Below are 18600 nucleotides of genomic sequence, written 5' to 3' on the forward strand. Positions count from 1 at the left end.
GCTCCCAGAGTGGCCTATGGCCTCCGGCTCTGCAGCCTCATCCTAGTGCTTCCCAGGCCCACGGGCGCCCTTTGTTGGGGGCCACTCCTGTTTGCCTGTTTGCTGCGCATCTCAGCCATTCTGCGGACGCCATTCTGACCCCAGTCTCCTCCACTGGGAAATGGGGAGCACTCCTGCCCGGCGGGCTGTGGTGGGGATCACGGCGGAGGCTGTACATCTGACACAACAAACGCAAGCTTCGGTCCCGGGCTCCCGTCTCCGGGCCCACCGGAGGAACTCGGGATCAGAATACCGGTACAGACGCCACCCATGGCAGGTCGTGGGGCCAAGGGGACCCGTGGTCATGCCCCCCCCCCCCTCTGGGGTTGTGTGTCTGTGCTTCTGAGGGGCTGGCGCTGATTCCTCTGCCCCGCAGCCACACTGCTGACCCCTATTCTGCAGTTAGGGGAGCCCAAGAAGGCACCCAGAGGGCAGCGGTGGGGCCGCAATGCAAAGCTGGCAGCGTCCCGGTGAGGTCAGAGCCGTGGAATTAGTCAAATGGGATCACCCCGAGGCTTCTGTGCTCCCAGCCGGTGACTCATGCCGCGAAGAGCCGCATGGGCAGACCTGCCAACCTGGGCCAGCGGAGGCCACTAGCAGACCTCACCCCGCAGCATCCTTTTAAGGACAGGGAGCTCGGGGTGGTGCAGAGGCCGGGCCTCTGGTCCCGAGGATCTTTGGCAGCCTCTTCCCACCTGCCAGCAGTGGAGAGGCCAGACCCCCACCTGGGTTTAGATCTGGCCTCACGGCTCTTTCGACATGACCTTGGGTAAGTCGGTGTCTCTGAACCGGTTTTACCACTTGGAACGTGGAAATAATACTTGCCTCATAAGACAGGAATTAAATGAGGTAATTGTGCAGAAAGTGCTTGGCAGGGGCACCTTCTAAGGAGCGGCAGCGGGGTCCCGTGGCAGGGTCCCGGCCCGGGCATCACAGCACCCTGACCTTGAGCTCTGGCCCGCCCCTTACTTGCCAGGCCTCTTGGAAAGTAACTCAACCTCGGCGTCAGCGTCTCTCCTGTCAATCGAGCCACCAGTGTGTCGGCTCTGGGACGAAGATCACACACTACATTTTGTACCGTGACGGAAGAGGTGCGCCCTGTGGGCTCCGTGATCTTGGACGAGGCTCTCAAGCCGAGGGGGCCTCCCGAGTAGAGGGCGACGAGGATGAGGACGCCGAGCCTGTGCAGCCGTGGTGGGGGTGGGCAGCACCCAGTTAGCGCCCTCGGAGCACGGCGGCTGCTGCCCACCCTCCCAGAGCTCTCGGCCTCCCTTGGCAGATGCCAGCTGCTGACTCATCTCCCCTCTGTGTGCCTGACAGATCCTGGGTCTGAGGTCTTTCAGGGGCTGCTTCTGAGGTAGCCCCGCTCTCCCCATCGGCCACAGCAGCCTTCCCAAGGCGGTGCTGGCGCAAACCCCTCTAAGACCCTGCTATGACCTGGGCACGTTCAATAGCAACCCGAAAACCACTGAAGACAATGCACCCAGGAGGAGACACGGCACCCCAGGGCCGAGGGCAAGGGTGCCAGGACACCCCTGCAGTCAAGCCCCCACGGTTCCCAGGTAGCTGGAACCTCCGCTAGGCAACTGAGCCAAAGGGCAGCTCGGCCCCAAGAGGGAGACAGAGGATGGGCTCTTCTGGTTGGCAAGCCTGGTGGCCTGGCATCTTCCTCCATGGGCTACAGGGAGCTGGGAACAAGAAGGGACAGAGCGGCTGGCCCTGAGGCTCAGGCGTTCCTGTGGCATACACAGGAAGAATGGCCCAGCTCCCCCAGGGGTCAGGCTTTCCCGGGGTACAGCCATGTGCCATCGGTGAAGGCAGGCCGAGAAACATCAAGTGGATCAGGTGCAGGAGTGCAGCTTTCAGGGGCGACAGTTTCTGGATGCAAACCCTGGCTCTGGACCCCAGGAGCCTCAGTGTCCTAATCTGTGTAACGGGGACAGTAAGCACCCTCTTGCCTCACTTGCACGTGAAGGCGGAACCGGTCAAGGGCAAGAGGGTGGCGGAGTCACAGGAAGCAGGGACAGAAGCCCAGCCTGGGGAGGGGTCCCAAGTGCTTCCAGAGCCCAGATAGAACGGAAGTTGTCAACGGTGCAAACCCCTAGCTTTATTGGTCTGGTTTGTTCACAGTGAGGCCTCCCAAGGCAGGGGGTCTGAGGACAACCCCCTCCTCCTGTCCCATGTGCATGTTCTCTGCCCTTGTGCCCGGGGGGAAGGGAGGTGGCTCTTTGGGGGGCGGTGGCTCCAGGGTAATTTAGCGTGGAGCCTAGGGTCTGTTCTTCAGAGCAGGAGGTAGAAGGGAATCACATAAAGTTCTTTATTACAGACCTACAAAAAATGAGAGAATTATAGATTACTCTCACTTGTTTGGGTTTCTTTTTTCCTTCTTCCTTTTTATAAAACAGCAGCAGGAAAGAAAAAGGCAGGAGGAAGACGGGCCAGGCACCGGGGCGTGGATCAGAAGGAACCAGGGAGATGCGGGCCGAGCGGTCACTGCCAGCTGGCCTGGGGCTCCCTCCAGCATCCCGGGAGAACGGACTAGCCCTGTGGGAGCAGACAGAGGACAGTGTGGGGGGGAGGCGGCCGCCCCCAGATCAGCAGCAGCACCATTCCTCTGGCACTCAGCCGGGCTGGAAGCACGCGAGGCTCCCGTGGTTGGGGGCCCGGTCTCCGAAGCGCGGGCCTGCAGGGGCCGGACAGAAGGGAGGAGGCAGGAAGGGCCAACACAGAAGGGCTCTGAGCTCTATCGGGGACCCTCCTGGCACCATGGGGGTTCAGGGGGCGAGGGCGACCAGGTCAGCCAATGAGCTTCTTCAGGAAGGCCTCCAGCTGGTCCTCGTCTTTGATGCCCACGAACTTGTCCACCACGTCCCCGTTCTTGATGGCCAGCACGGTGGGCACAGCTGACACCTGCGTGGGGGAGACGAAGGGAGACCAGGTCACCCGGAGACGGACTCTTCTCAACGGCCGTTCCCCAGGCTTTGTGGTGAAGGCTGGTGGTGTACGGAGGGCGGTGACCGCCCAAGCGGTGGGCGGGGCCCCTTCCCTTGGTGCAGGGGTGCCGCAGGGCCTGAAGGTTCACCCGCTGGGAAGACTTTTCCACTGTGGGCTCCCGGCGGTCCCCTTCCTTCCCCAACCGCAGGACTGACTCACTGGCCCAGTGGTTTGGCTGCCATGGAGGAGGGATGAAAATAGCCCACACAGCCGCAGGCCAGGGCGGGGGGGCGGGGGGGGGCTCCCCGAGGGGCAATCCGGCCTCCTGCGGGGGAGGCGTGGAGATGTGAGGGTCTGAGTCCTGGCCTTCAGGGGTTCGGCGCCCTCTTCCGTAAAATGGGGGCGACAGGATGGACCTTCAAGGCTTAGGACAGAGATGAAAGATTCACAGATAAAGCTGGGTGGTTGGGAGCTCAGGCTCTGGAAAGGGCGGACCTGAAGCCAGGCCGCTCTGCAGAAGCCCCTTCACTGCTCCGTCTCCTTGTTCCCATCCGCACAACCGAGCCACTGAGCGCACCCGTTCCAGGTCCGGGGGTTGCCCCAGGTAAGGCGAGCAGTCTCAGCGCCTGGCAGGGCCCTTGAGGGTCAGACCTGGCCACTCCTGGTACGCAGGGACGGTCAACAAATGGTGGCCACAGAGAGCGTGTCCGAAAAGTCTAACAGGCCCCGTCCCTCGCTGCTGTGAATGGCCAGCGGGGTCCAGAAAGTCACTGACTCATACTGGACGGTGTGGGAGGAAGGGCTCAGCCATATATGAGCTGATGTTTATTTATCAGGGGGGACCGAGGGCAACATTCTTGGCCTATGAAGCATTTTCTCAAGTTCCCTCGGGGGACCCGTACAGATTCCATGGCACGTCCACGAGACCCACTGCCTGCTGTGGCATCGAGCATTTTCTGCGGCCTGGGCTCCCTGCCTGACATATGTAGACTTTTTTTTTTTTTAAATGGATAAACAGAACAAGATAAACATTCTTTTCTTACACATGTTAACTACAAAGTAACAACAGCAATTTACACAAACATACCAAGTCTTCCTGAATTCCGAGTGCCGTCCTGCCCATGAGTCATCCTGGGGAGCCAGACTTGGGAGTTCGAAAGGCGCCCAGGTCAGTTACAAGAGGACCGAAGGCCACACTGGCCCGCTCTCCAGTCTTGGGGGGCTGCCCCCACGCCCCCCCAGACTTCCCATGGCAGGCCTTGCCCTCCTCCCCTAACAGGCTCTGGGTGGATAGACAGGAGGGGAGATGATGCAGTTCCTGTTCGTATGAGTCCCGTGAAACCCCGTCAAGGACTGTCCTGGGGCTGATGCAGGTGGCAGAGGGAATATGCAGGGAGACCCATGTGGCAGCGGGCTGACCATGCGTGTGCCCTGGTTTGTGGTCCTACCACTGGCTCTTGCCCTCATTGTTCATGACTGTGATACGTGAGGTGGCATGAAGGGTAGAGATCCAGCGGGCAGCCTGCCCTGTCTCCAGGCACAGGCCAGGGCCCAGGGAGACTTGCTTTGGATCGTACCATGGGATGCCTCAAAGCGGGCATGGAGCTGCGTGTTTTATCTTTAAAAGATCTTATTATTTTTTTTTTAAGTAATCTCTATACCCAAACTGGGGCTTGAACTCACAACCTGAGATCAAGAGTCACACACTCTGGGGGCACCTGGGTGGCTCAGTTGGTTGGGCGTCTGTCTGCCTTCGGCTCAGTCATGATCCCAGGGTCTCGGGATGGAGCTCCGAGTTGGGTTCCCGGCTCAGTGGGGAGCCTGCTTCTCCCCCCCCCCTCGCTATCTCTGTCCCCATCTCTCAAATAAATAAAATACTTAAAAAAAAAAAAAAAAAAAAAGGCACTTAGAGCCAGCCGGTGCCCCCAGAGCTGTGTTCTTATGCGCCCTCTAGTGGCCTGTGAGGGCAGCTACAGCGCCTGGAGTCCGGCCACTCCACTGAGGGACAAGGCTCAAGCCCTAACTGGATTCCACTCTGTCCCATTTCTGTAACTGCATAAAAACTATACACCGGTGCATGAGAAGGGGTCTAATGGCTTTTACGTGTCCTCTAAGTAGGACTACGCTGGCCGGGGTGGCTGGGAGTGGTGTCAGTTCTTAGGGACACCAGACCAGTCCTACCATGCTCACATCCGTGCAAATGCACAGACACAGCCACGCTGCAGACATAGAGCAGACATTCCAAGGTCTGGTCCTTACTGACCAAGGGCGCTCTTCGGAGGGGGAGCCTAAATTAGACGAGTGCACACAGCCGCACGCTTGCCAGAGGCTGTTTTTTCCAGGACGCGGCTGGAGCACCTGGGCTGGGATTGGGCTTCCCTCCCCGCAAGGAGGAGGATGTGGCTTTGCTGCCTCCCGAGTGAGGCTCACAGATCAGCAGCGGTCGGTGCTTGTAAACACGGCCTTAAATGGAAACGCGCGGGTCCTTGGCACACTCCTCTGGAATGTGATCCAAGTGGAAGAGGGGCCGCAGGGGAACAGGACCGCTGCTTCCCTCTGCACGCTGCCGGAGCAGCTGGAGGAGGACGAACGGATGCGCCGAGACGCGCTGCTCCTCCTGCTCTGTGATGCCGCCTCCTGGAGCCTCCAGGCTGGGCCAGAGACGCTGAGACCTCGGGACGGGGTGTGTGTGTGTGTGTGTGTGTCCGTGTGCGCACATGCACCTGTGTGTCTATCCCCACTGACCTCCAGCTCAGCCCCACACTGCTGCGGAACTCAAGGATCCTGCAGAGACTTCCCAGCCTCCCCTCCCCCCATCTATGAGGCCCTACCAAGGCACAGGGACCGTGCCAGCTGTCACCCAGGTCGGGGACTCCTCTGCTAACTGCAGAATTAACGCAAAGGAAAATATGACCGGCGGTGAGGCCGCTGTGTACTGGGGGTCCTCAAGTGTCAGGGAGATGCTAACCACTTGCGGACAAGACCTCATGAATTCGTGCCTCAAGGTGGGGTCACCTTAGAGATGAGAAGACTGAGGCCCGAGAGTGAAGTGACCAAGTGGTGGAGCTGGGGTCTGACACTGCTGTCCCTGATGTCTCACCGTGCCCCAAGCTGGCCTCGGAGCTCCTGAGCCCTGGCAGGGCAAGGAAGCGCAGGTGGGGAGGTGCCGAAAGGCTGACTCCGTACTTCAAATGAGAAGCTGCTGGATGCGGGAGGATTCTTGTAAAAGGCTATTATTATGATTATTACTTTTTTAAGATTTTATTTTTTTCTTAAGTCATCTCTGCACCCAGTGTGGAACTTGAACCCACAACCCTGAGATCAAGAGCTACATACACCACTGACTGAAACAGCCAGGTGCCCCAGGCAAAAAAATAATATTATTAAAAAAAAAAAAAAAAAATCAGGGCACCTGGGTGGCTCAGTGGGTTAAGCCTTTGCCTTTGGCTCAGGTCATAATCCTAGGGTCCTGGGATTGAGCCCCACATCGGGCTCTCTGCTCAGCAGGGAGCCTGCTTCCCCCACCCTCTGCCTGCCTCTCTGCCTACTTGTGATCTCTGTCTGTCAAATAAATAAATCTTAAAAAAAAAAAATCAAATCCAGGAGCGCCTGGGTGGCTCAGTCAGTTAGGTGTCTGACTCTTGATCTCGCTCAGGTCTTGATCTGATCAGGGTTGTGAGTTCAAGGCCTACGCTGGGCTCTGAGCTTGGAGCCGGGCATGGAGCCTACTAAAAACAAAACAAAACAAAACAAACAAAAAAACTAATCCAACTATGCAACATTCTGGAAAAGGCAAAACTATGGAGACAGTAAAAAGATCCGTGGTTGCCAGGGGCCCAAGGGGAGGAGGGAAGAGAAAGTGGAGCACCAGGGACTTTTAAGATGGTGAAACTCTTCTGTACAGAACTGTGACGGTGGGTCCACGTGACTGCACACTTGTCAAAACCCATGAGACGGGACACCACCAGGTGAGAGTCCTCGAATGCCCCCTAGAAGGTCAGCAGAGGCCTTTGGAACTTTTACTTCTTCTTCTTTTTTTTTTTTTTTAAAGATTTTATTTATTTATTTGACAGACAGAGACCCCCAAGTAGGCAGAGAGAGAGGAGGAAGCAGGCCTCCCTGCAGAGCAGAGAGCCCGATGCGGGGCTCGATCCTAGGACCCTGGGATCATGACCTGAGCCGAAGGCAGAGGCCTTAACCCACTGAGCCACCCAGGCGCCCTGGAACTTTTACTTCTTGATGTTTGGTTCCACATGCTGTTAGTGGTCACTGAGGAGCCTGCGGGGAAGCAGGGTCTTCGGCTCTTCCTAGACCTACTGATTCCTCATCCACTTTTTTTTTTTTTTTTTGGAAGATTTTATTTACTTATTTGACAGACAGAGATCACAAGTAGGCAGAGAGGCAGGCAGACAGAGAGAAAGGGAAGCAGGTTTCCTGCTGAGCAGAGAGCCTGATGCGGGGCTCGATCCTGGACCCTGGGATCAGGACCTGAGCTGAAGGCAGAGGCTTAACTCACTGAGCCACCCAGGCGCCTCTCCTAATCTACTTTTAAACAATATCCCAGATCATATGAAAGTTTGTGAGGCACTGATTTAGAATACTTTCAAAGTATGGGGTATGGTAATAATTGAAGTACTATGCTCTCCAGCCATGAAATATTACTACTCAATGAACTGTTCTATGAGGTTATGTGAAACATTAAAAGGGAAAAAATTAAAATAAAAGCTTAAATCACCCCAAATTGTGACAATGATTGTATTGGGATTCGAAGATGACAGGTGACTTTTCCTCCTTATTATTTATTACCTGGCTGTTTTTCCACTGCTTTTTAAAGGGTCTTCTTCTCAAAAGGATAACAGCTTCAAGTGGGAAGTCAGAAGAAGCCCTGAAGGAGAGCACAGAGGCTCCAGGGCCCACACCTGGATCCGCTCTTTGCCCCTGTAGCTGGCAAGGTCTGAACGATCAGGGAACGCCCGGCCATCCAGTGGGGACGAGGAGCTGGGCGAGCAGAGAGCTTTTTTTCAGCCAAGTCAGGGCAGTGCACAACAGGGTGGTTGCGGGGGCGGGGGGTGGCATCGAAACCCCAAGGCCCCCAGGCTTTCCCTTCCTTCTCCTCTGAGACAGTGGAGTTCTTGGGAGGGCAGCTGACCGAAGCAGAGGTGTGGGGCAAGAATTTGTGTGAGGAAGGAGACTCACCCTGAGGGTGTGTGCTGGGCATGCGCTGGGGCCGAGGGGATTGGGGGGCGAGGGGGAGTTCAGGAAAGCTCGGGGAGAGGCGCCAAATTCTCTGAATATAAGTTAAAGTACTGTCTCCCACATGTTCACCCAACACTTGGAAAAGGAGGAAGCGGTCTCAGGAGGTACTATGGATCTCTCGGCTGAAACTTCTTCCTCGGGCTGTCTTCCAGAACAGGTGTGAAGGAAGGAAGGAAGGGCTAGGGGAGGGGTCAGGACAACCCCGGCTGGAGCTTCTGCAGCACTGCAGTGACATCTGCCCGGGGCCGGGATCAGTTAATGCAGGCCCAGCTGCCCTGAGGTCCTCCCGAGTGACCTGGACAGTGGTCAGAGGGAGGAGCGATGAGATCCTGTACGGGGTCTTCTCTTACATGCACTTTCCAGGCCTGACAACAGGACCTTGGTGGCCAGCCCGGCATCACCAGGCTCCCGGAATGCGGGTGGGCATGGGTTATTCTGCCAGCCCGCACCAGCTAGCCACGGCTGGCGCTCAGGGTGTGTCTGCTGAGAGGTTCCACGGGCTGAGGCTGACTGCTGCAGTGTCGGGACTGGCCTGTGACACCTTATACTTGCCGGTCACCCTGGGGAATGTTCTAGCTGCTCCAATCCTAAACTCATCCCCGTGATGAGGATCACTGTGTGCCCCATGCTGGCCTCGGAGGGGGGAGGGATGGACAAGTAGGAGAAAGACGGGGGCATCTCAACGGCCCGTAAGTGCCCCCTGGACTGACAGGTCGGTGGGAGGGCTTCAGAAAAATAGCCTCGGGGCACCTGGCTGGCTCAGTCAGTAGGGCACATGACTCTCGATCTTGGGGTTGGGAGTTCGAGCCCCATGTTGGGGATATTGTTTACTTAACAAAACAAGCGCAAAAACAGCAAGTCATCCCTCCCCACCAAGCCCGTGTAAGCAGCCCAGTGCCACAGACTCTTCCCTCAGGAAGGCCTCCCTCCCCACCTGCAGTGCTCATCGGTGGCCTTGCCTGCCCAGCATCTACTTCCTGTCCCCCTGTCTGGAGCAGATGTTTCCGTGGGTGACCACTCCCACCCTAGCGCAACAGGCGGCCGGCCTATCCTCATCCTGGCTGGAGGCCGCACCGCTATCTGGTGGTCTCGTGAGCGCTGAACCTGGACTTACAAACTCGGAAGAGAACAGGCCCCCTCTTCTAGTCACTGGCTGCCCAGAAGGAAGGAAGGATGGGGGCTGAGTCCGGCCAGATCTTCAGGAGAACCAGAAATTTGGATTTTCATGTGAAATGAAAAAAGAATCCAGGGGCACCTGGGTGGCTCAGTGGGTTAAAGCCTCTGCCTTCAGTTCAGGTCATGATCCCAGGGTCCTGGGATCGAGCCCCGCATCGGGCTCTCTGCTCGGCAGGGAGCCTGCTTCCTCCTCTCTCTCTCTGCCTGCCTCTCTGCCAATTTGTGATCTCTTGTCTGTCATATAAATAAATAAAATCTTAAAAAAGAAAAAAGAAAAAAAGAACCCAAAGTCCAGGTCAAATATGTCGGGGAACCGGATCTGATCACAGGCCACCAAGTATGACCTCAACTCGATAAGAACAGTATCTTCATCATGGCTTTGCCAACCCCTTCCCCTCTACTTCCCAGCGGCCTGCGCTCTCACTCCCTGCTCAGTTCTCCACACTGGCCATCCAGCCACAGTGCACCTCTTCCCTTTCTCTAGCTGCCTGGTCTCCGAGGCCAGGAGGATACCTTCACACCCCATGCATCTCCCGCTCCAGGCACAAAGGCACTGCTATTCTGTGAGCAAACTGGGCTCACTCTGACCACAGGACCTTTGCGTTTGATGTCTGTTCTGCCTAGATTGCTCTTCCAAACAGCTGCCTGGTTCACTGCCTTACTCCAAGTCTTTGCTCAGATGTCAGCTTCTCAGAGAGGTATTCCTGAGCCCACCTTTTTATTTGTTTATTTATTTACTTACTTATTTTTAAAGGAAGGTCTACAGCCAATGCAGGGCTTGAACTCACAACCCCGAGATCAGAGTCGCATGTATCACAGAAACAGCTCAGTGTCCCACCATCCACCCTTTAAAAAATGAACCCCTCCCCAGCGCCATGCTTAGCCCCACCTCCTCTTCCTGATTTACTTTTCCCCACAGTACGTATCATCTAAAGCAGGGATCAGTGAACTATGGCCCACTGGCCAAACCCAGCTTGCTGCCTAATTGTGTGAATAAAGTTTTATTGGCACACAACGACGCCCATTTGTTTATACACAGTCTCTGGCTGCTTTCAATGGCGGCTGAGTATCTGCAACACAGACCAATGCCCCGTAAAGCCTCAAACCTGGTCCTTTAGAGAAAAAGTGTGCCAACCACCCATGAAAAATACTAGAGGGATGCCTGGGTGGCTCAACTGGCTAAGCATCTGCCTTCAGCTCAGGTCATGATCCCTGGGTCCTGGAATCGAGCCCGGCATCGGGCTCCTTGCTCAGTGGAGAGTCTGCTTCTCCCTCTCCCTGCTGTGCCCCCTGCTTGTGTACCCACTCTTTCTCTGACAAATAAATAAAACCTTAAAGAAAAAACAAACCAGCTAGAATGTAGGCTCCACGAAGGCAGGGATTTTGTCTCCTTTGTCCACTGCCTTATGAACAACTGAGAGACAGCTCCTGGCATTTAAGAGACACCGAACACACACACCAGCGAAACACGCTGGACTCCCTCCTGTCTCACTGTGCGCCGTGCACTTGGCCCTTCTTCTCATGCATCCTCCACGGGCCCACTCAGAGGTCCCCCTAGTGGGAAACATCCCTCCTTCCCCACCACCGCCCCAGCAGTCAGTCTCTTCCGCACCTCTGCTCTCAGCACTCCTCACCACACCGTGACATGAAATGTCTGCCTGTTGTTCTTTTGCTAGACTAAGAGTGCTGCACACAAGGAATTCGTCTTCCTTGTGCCAGAGTCACGAATGCCCGGCACGTGGCGCGGCTCCCACATAACTACTGATTAAATATGAGCACGGGTGAATATATGAACGAAGGAACACATCCATGTCCCAAGATTCAGAGAACAAGCTGGTGTTTTGAATCACACATTCCACTTCCTAAAGGTGGTAAAGGGACATGAGTGGTTCAGAACCTCAACAGGCCACATCCGCAAAGTGCTCTGAACTCAGTGCGCTAGAAAAAACTGAGACGCCCCTTAATGGCTACCGGTGGCCCCCAAGCCATGTCCTGCCCCAGCTACCCTAGGGCTGCAAGCACCCCCCACACCAGCGGCTTTGGGGCAGTCCCCTGCCACCTCATACCTCATATTCTAGGGCGAGGTCTGTGTGGTCGTCAATATCCACCTTGGCCATCACCACTTTTCCGTGCTGCTTGGCCACCACCTTCTCTAACCTTGGCCCCAGGATCTTGCATGGGCCACACCACCTGACAAGGGGAGAGAGAAAGCGTGCAGTCACAGGAGCGCTCAGCAATTGATCTTATGTCTCCCCAGAACCCTCCCTTGAACTACATCTTGCCAAGGGGCCTTCTGCCCCTCTCAGCTGTGTGTGTGGCGACTATGAACCTATAATGATGATATGCCAAACGATAAAGCCAGTACTCCGCAGCAGGGGGAATCTGCAGAGGTCCCAGGCTTCTAAAACACAGTCCGCATCAGAAGACAATAGAGAAATACTCTGTCATACAGAAAATGGGAGATTTGAAGTTAAAAGATCTGGGGGTTCAAACAGAGACTCCTCACCAGCCAGCTGACAGTCCTGGGACCTCAGTTTCCTCTTTTCAAGTAACAGAGATTATGCATCTCAAAGCAGTGAGGAGACAGCCACTAAGGCAATGGGGCTCAGGGTGCTCTCTAAAATGCGGACTTACTTCACACACTTCACCGGCCCAGAACCACAGGGAGGAGAAGCCAGTACTAGGGAGCATCTCCAACATACTTGTCACTATGCCAGGATCTTCTGTTTTTACTGCCCAGAGCCCTCAACCCCACAAAGAAAAACACCTTCCTAAGAAACTAAGGACCATACAGTTCCTGGAGGCAAAGTCCTAGAGTCTGACAGGCATCCTGGGACTGCAACCCAAGGTTGTCCTTCAAATGTCTTCTTTGAGCCCTGGGTTCTTCTGTGATCCCCAGGCCCTGGGTCAATGCTGGCCCTGCACTCATCACAGGGGCGCCCCTCTGGGTGGTGAGCTCCGCGATGACAGGCTGTCATCTCCAGGGCACTAAACAAACTCACGTCTTACTTTCTGGTCAGAGAAGAAAATGAGGCATCATCCCACTTATCATTCGTTTTGGAATTCCTCGCTATACGAGGAAGGGAGAAAGCTCTGCTGGCCATGAGCCCCTGGCTGACGACCCTTATTTTAAGTCTCAGCCTTTAAAAAACCCTTTCTGGTCAGAGATTTCAATTAATTGAACTCACAACACCTAAAAACCCAGCTTGCAAGATCTCATCTCCTATTTTAAGTAAAGAAGGGGAGGCACAAGGACATCTAACGGCCTGCACAAGGCAACACGGTGAGTCAGAGAGAAAGAATGGGAAAGAAAGCAGAACAATCTGTCAGAGATTTGCCCAGAAGGTCTCCCAACTTCTAACCCAGCCTACATCAGGAGGCCTCAATCTGAGGGGTTTGTCCAAGTTCTTTTGTGGCCAGCTGGCTAGTCAGGACCTGAAGTCTGGAAGTGAGGAAAGGCACGATAACAATCTGAAGGCTACAGGCGCTTAACTATTCCTACAACCCACTTCTACAGCACTGAAAAGAAAACCCTGCCCATCCCCCGTGTACTTGGGCAGCACTATGGTGCAATGATAACTTTCTGCCAGCCCTTTCCCGCTTTGGTGGCAAGATGTTAAAAATCAGCTGATCTGCAAGGCCAGGAATTGGTGTCCACCCAAAGCCAGATGATGTGACCGTCCTATTTTTCCTGCTTTGGTCCAAGTTGAAGGGGCCTCTGAGCCATTTGGGGAGTGAGATACAGAACGTGAGTGTTTCTCAGCTCCAGTAACAGTGAGCTCTGAAGATTGTTCACTAGTCTGTGTCCTATCATCCTATCAGACTACACTCAATCTTTGAGTGTGAGGGGTGGTCTTCAGAATGAGACTATGTCTGAGAAGTATGAAACGCGGGACTGAGACACAACAGGTACTCAACAAAGTCCTGCACAAGAAACACCCCAGTCCTCTGCTGACCCCCAGGACTCACTGTGCATGGAAATCCACAACCACCGGTGTTTCACTGTTGACAACTCGGTCTTGAAAGTCGGGTCCATCCTGGATGTTAAAGGTGGTTGTGCACACTCTGGTGGTGTACACTGACCGGGCTTGGTTGGGTGTTACTGTCAGGTTACCAGGACTGCACTGTGGGGTCCTGAGGGTGACGGGTGCCCAACGACCCTGAGGGGGCTTCCTGGAGATGACGGAGGCCAGGAACCTCCTCAGGAGAAGTCGCTGAGCCATCTGTGAGGGAAAAAGGCAGGAAGAGCGCAGGAAGTCAACACATCAGGAAAAGAAAGGTATCTGGGCAGTCCTGGGGGGCGGCAGCTCAAGATTCAGGGCATGAGGAAGAATGCCAGGAAATGATACTAAGATTTCTGGAGTCGAGGTTAAGTGAAGAATGAGAATCAAAAAGCAGAAGGAATCGCAAATCAGGACAGGAAAACTGGGCTGACAACGAAAACGAAATCAGGATGTGAGAGGAGTTACAACAGAAGCGAGGGAGGAGCCTACATTTATGGGGCATCTGCTAAGGGCCAAGTCCATCCCCGTCCCCAAGTGCCCTATACACGATAGGGTCCTGCCAGCTCACCCTGGAGGAGGTTTTTCTACAGTATTGCTCGCATCACAGATGAGGACTCCGAGGCTCAGGTAATGTGACATGCCCAAAGAAACCTAACTGTTAAATGAGAGTCAACAATGGAACCCAAGGCCGTCTGCAAATTTTTTATTACTCATTCAACAGGCATTTTAGTGGGGAATTACGGGAAAAGGGGATTGTCAAAGGATCAAGAAAGAGGAATCGCGACAATTCGAGGAATAGGAACAGAAGTGTGTGTGTGTGTGTGGGTTCTAAAGTAGAAAGGACCTGTCTAGAGGGACTGGGGAATCGGACGCCACCAGGGATCCCGCTCAACGGAGAGGCCGCCCCCCGCCCCGCCCGGGGCTTCGGCCCGCTCGGCCGGCCGGACAGCGCAGGAACAGGCCCGGAGCGTGTCTCCGCCGCGACACCACCTCGAGCCACCCCCACGAGCCTCCTACCTCCCTGCAGCGCGAGCGGAGGGATGCACAGCCCGGCCCTCCCCGCTAGTCAAGGGCACTCCCGTCGTCACTTCCTCAGGGGAGGGCCCTTCGAGCATTACTTCCGGGGACAGGCAACCTGGAGCATTTCTCTCCGCAACTTGAGGGGCGGCTTGGATTTTCCACCAATGGGGATGGCGGGAGACGGCATAGAGGAAGGGGTGGAGCTTCAGTTAGGGACCGGAAGAGGGGGAGAGAACGGAAGAAGGGGCGGGCCCCGGGGTAGCGGGGAGGACCGCGGGAAGGGGCGGGCCCTCGGGCGGGGGAGGGACCGGAAGAGGGGGCGGGCTCTTGGGGAAGGACCGGAATACGGTGTGGCCGTTGGGGAAGGGCCGCAGTAGGCGGGCGGGCCCTAGAAGAGGGTGGGGAAGAAGGGGAGGAGGCAGGTGGTGGGAGCATAGGGGAGGTACCCAGGGGAGAAAGGGGCGGGAGGAAGGCGTGGTTCCGGATCTTGCAAACTCTGGCATCGCCCACCGCTTTGCCTCAGTTACTTCTAAAAACTGGAGGTGTGTGGGGGGGGTGTTCCTTGCCTCCTTTTTACAGATGAGGCAGCTGAGCTCCTCGAAGGCGGAATGCTGGTCGGGGGCAGAAGACCCTGACTGGGCGTAAAGAGCACGTGTCTCAGGCTGGAGTCATAGATCACGTCTTCCCCGCACCCTGAACTTACATTATTACCACCACTCGGGGCCTCGTGGCTCTAGAAATGTATCACTGCCTCTTTCCTGCTCCTTGGCTTTGCTCAGTTTGAAGTGCTTTTCTTTCTCTCTCCACTTGGTGGAACATCTACTAATCACTTCTTAAAATCACCTTTTTTTTTTTTTTAAAGATTTTATTTACTTATTTATTTGGCAGAGAGATGGAGAGAGAGCACAAGTAGGCAGAGTGGCCAGGAGAGGGAGAGGGAGAAGCCAGGCTCCCTTGCTGAGCAGGGAGCCCAACGAGGGGCTTGATCCCAGGACTGACCCGAACCGCAGGCAGACGCCTAACCAACTGAGCCACCCAGGCATCCCATCATCACTTCTTCTTTGAGCAGCATTAACTGCTTCCTTCTCTGCAGTGCTTTGTTCGTAACTCTTGCATAACACATTGTACAGTGTCTGTCTCTTACCCTAGACCATAGGCTTCCTGATAGCAGGAATTTGTAGCTTTTATTGGAAGCCATTTACCCAGCAACCTGATACAGTGCCTGGCTTACAGAGGATGCTCCATAGAACTGCTTATTAAACAGTATCTTTGGATATCTCAGGGACTGGTTTGCAGAAAGGTTATATGACTTATCCAAGGTCACAAGGCAGGTGAATTGGCAAAACTCCAGCTCACACCTCCATTTCGACCTACCTTCCAGCCAGTGGGAATCCCTTACAGTTCCAGAATTTGCTTAAATGTCTCTCCTCTCTCTGAGTTTTGCAGTTGCTACTCTCTATGACTGGAAGGTGTTTCCCTCTCCTCTCCATGGGAGAAAATGCTACCGGATACCAGATTAGGTATCATCTTTGGAGACCCTTCCCTGAGTCTCGAGTGGGAGACTTGTCTTCTGAACTTCCACAGCCTCTGTGCATCTGTCAGTCAACCACCACACTCAACACTCTGCTGGTACTGTTTCTTTTTTTTTTTTTTTTTTTTGCTTCCACTGTATTTATTTATTAAAAAAATGTTAAGGGGCGCCTGGGTGGCTCAGTGGGTTAAAGCCTCTGCCTTCAGCTCAGGTCATGATCCCAGGGTCCTGGGATTGAGCCCCGCATTGAGCTCTCTGCTCAGCAGGGAGCCTGCTTCCTCCTCTCTCTCTGCCTGCTTCTCTGCCTACTTGTGATCTCTCTCCCTCTCTCTGTCAAATAAATAAATACAATCTTTAAAAAAATGTTAAAAAGAAAAAAAATGCCAGGCACCTGGCTGGCTCAGTCGGAGGAGCATGTGACTCTTGATGTCAGGGTTGTGAGTTTGAGCCCCATGTTGGGTGTAGAGATTACTTAAACATAAAAATGAAAAATATAGGGGCACCTGGACGGTTCAGTCGGTTAAGTGTCTGATTTTGGCTTAGGGCATGATCTTGGGGTCCTGGGATCAAGCCCCGTGTTGGGCTCCCCATTCAGTGGGGAATCTGCTTGTCCCTTTTCCCTCTCCACCCCGACTCATTCTCTCTCTCAATAAATAAATAAGTAAATAAATAAAATCTTTTAAAAAATTAAAAATCTAAACAAGCAAATATAATTCTCTCTCTGTTTTCCAACGGCTCTCATCCTTCCCTCTTGCCCACACAACTCCTGACCCATTTCCTCAGGTTCAGTTCATGACCGAACCTGCTCACTGCCGATTTCACAGAAAACAGCCAGCGCCTGGGGTGGAGGGGAAGAAGACAGGAAGAGGGCCACAATACTGTCCAGGTTTCATCCAGAGGTAGGCCCGGTGGCGATTCACAGAATTCAGATGAGAGGGCTGGTGGCCTCCCAATGACGAAGTCTCACTAAAGTGGGCTGGAGAGGGGTTAGGGTAACCCGTCAGAGCACTAAAGGACATTTCATGGACTGCATCAAACCCAGAAAACCCAATGCCAAGAGAAGGATGGGGAGGCCAGGGAGGCATGCTGGGACGTGCGGAAAGCCTAGAGGGCACCAAGAGCCTTGTTCATTTTGATAGAAAAACTTCCTTGGGTGTGGGGAGGTCACAAAGATGCCCCAGACACTGAGAAGGGCCACGAAGGACACAACGCGCAGTGGCCACAGACCAGAGCCGTGGGGCTCGTGCTTCTGATGCAGAAACTACAAAATACTCAGCTTCTTCCTTCCTCACTCCTCATGACACTGTCAGCTCTCGTAGGGTCCGTGTGTCTCTCTACTGCTTACCTCAGGGACTGGGGCAGCCCTCACAGTAGGCCACAGAGGGTCTCCTCAGCTCCATGGTAGTGCAACTGCCCAGCCAGAGCGCCCCAGGCGTGGGTCCGGCTCAGGCACCAGGGAGGCTCAGGGCACAGGTGTGAGAGGAGGGGAGAGAGGCCAGGCTAGCAGTTTGAGCTAGGGGTAGCTTATACTGCTGTCTCTTGCTGAAATGTACTGCAGTGGTTTTTAGACTGCAGGATATGAGCTATCCGTGGGTTTGTGAAATCAATAGAGGGGTTAGGATCCGCTTCAAAACAAACAAATGGAATTGAAAATGTCAGAGTACGTTGTATGTTACAAGGATGATTTTGTGCACCAGTTGTTGGTGTTATGTGTCTGTGTGTGTGTCCTGGGTTGTGATGTAGAATGTTTCCTGCTGTGGGTCGTGTTCAGAGGGTTTGGAAGCCGTTGATTTCATACAGAAGAGTCACCAAACAGCCAACACTGTGCTGATCACCCTGCACGTGTCAACTCACTTCATCCTACAGCCCTGTGAGTTCCCATCTCGCAGATGGGGAACATGAGGCGCAGAGAGGTTACATAGCTTGTCCAGGGTTACTCAAATAGTAGGAGGTAGAAGCTTAAAGGTGTTCTAATGCCCCTAGCAAGGGGCTGATTTGACTCTAGACTGCTGCTACCCACCCACGCCCCTCCAATCCCGACGGACCAGCCAGCCTGTCTAGGCCATCTGACTGCGACTGTGGGGCTCAAACCCAGGGCAGGGTGGGCCGCGGCAGGCAGGGGTGATTCTCAGCAGTGGTCATTACTAGCAGTGTCCACATGGTGGCAGTGTGGCTCCCACACTCTCCTCGGGGCCAGGCCAGCTGGGCCCAGCGCTGGTTGCCTCAGTGCGGAGCAGGGCACTGGTGTGGGAGGCAGGTGCATCTCCGTGACTGGGTGTGTGACTGGGTGTCGGAGGATTTCCGAGGGAGGCACTTTACAGGATGAGGTAGTGGGCCACGTCTAAGCTCATAGTGCTTCCGAGAGCTATTTTTCCTAGAGTATCTGCTTTCAGTTTACATCTTGATGGTAATTGCTGGTTTCTTAAAAAGTTTTTTAAATTTTTTTATGTTTTTTTTAAATGATTTTTTAATGTTTTTTAAAAAACGCTTTTGCAGAAATGTTAGAACTGTGAGGTACACCTTGCAGTTCGAGAAGCTGGTTTCGTGTTCTGCGGTGATTCATGTTCTGTTGTGCTTCCAGCAGTCACTCAATGTCCCCTCACCCCTTCCTGAACGTGAAGTCTGGACATTGGAGCAGCA

General features: G+C 54.4%; 1 protein-coding gene across 3 annotated transcripts; it reads right to left on the bottom strand.

The window, feature by feature from the left end:
• Positions 1-2121: 2121 nt before the first annotated feature.
• On the bottom strand, positions 2122-14585 carry TXN2 (thioredoxin 2). 3 transcript variants are annotated; one of them, XM_059186857.1, is made up of 4 exons: positions 14427-14585; positions 13375-13628; positions 11472-11595; positions 2122-2367 (listed from the first exon to the last, which is right to left on the bottom strand). In XM_059186857.1, the coding sequence occupies exons 2-4, from the start codon at positions 13626-13628 to the stop codon at positions 2320-2322; spliced, it is 426 nt and encodes a 141-aa protein (XP_059042840.1). In that variant the 5' UTR covers positions 14427-14585; the 3' UTR covers positions 2122-2319. The 3 variants fall into 3 exon arrangements, with proteins under 3 accessions (XP_059042840.1, XP_059042838.1, XP_059042839.1); XM_059186855.1 differs by having other exon boundaries at positions 2343-2949; positions 14427-14584; XM_059186856.1 differs by lacking the exon at positions 14427-14585 and adding an exon at positions 13978-13998 and having other exon boundaries at positions 2343-2949.
• Positions 14586-18600: the final 4015 nt, after the last annotated feature.

The sequence above is a fragment of the Mustela lutreola genome, chromosome 8 (assembly GCF_030435805.1).
Source record: "Mustela lutreola isolate mMusLut2 chromosome 8, mMusLut2.pri, whole genome shotgun sequence".
Classification (NCBI taxonomy): Eukaryota; Metazoa; Chordata; class Mammalia; order Carnivora; family Mustelidae; genus Mustela; species Mustela lutreola.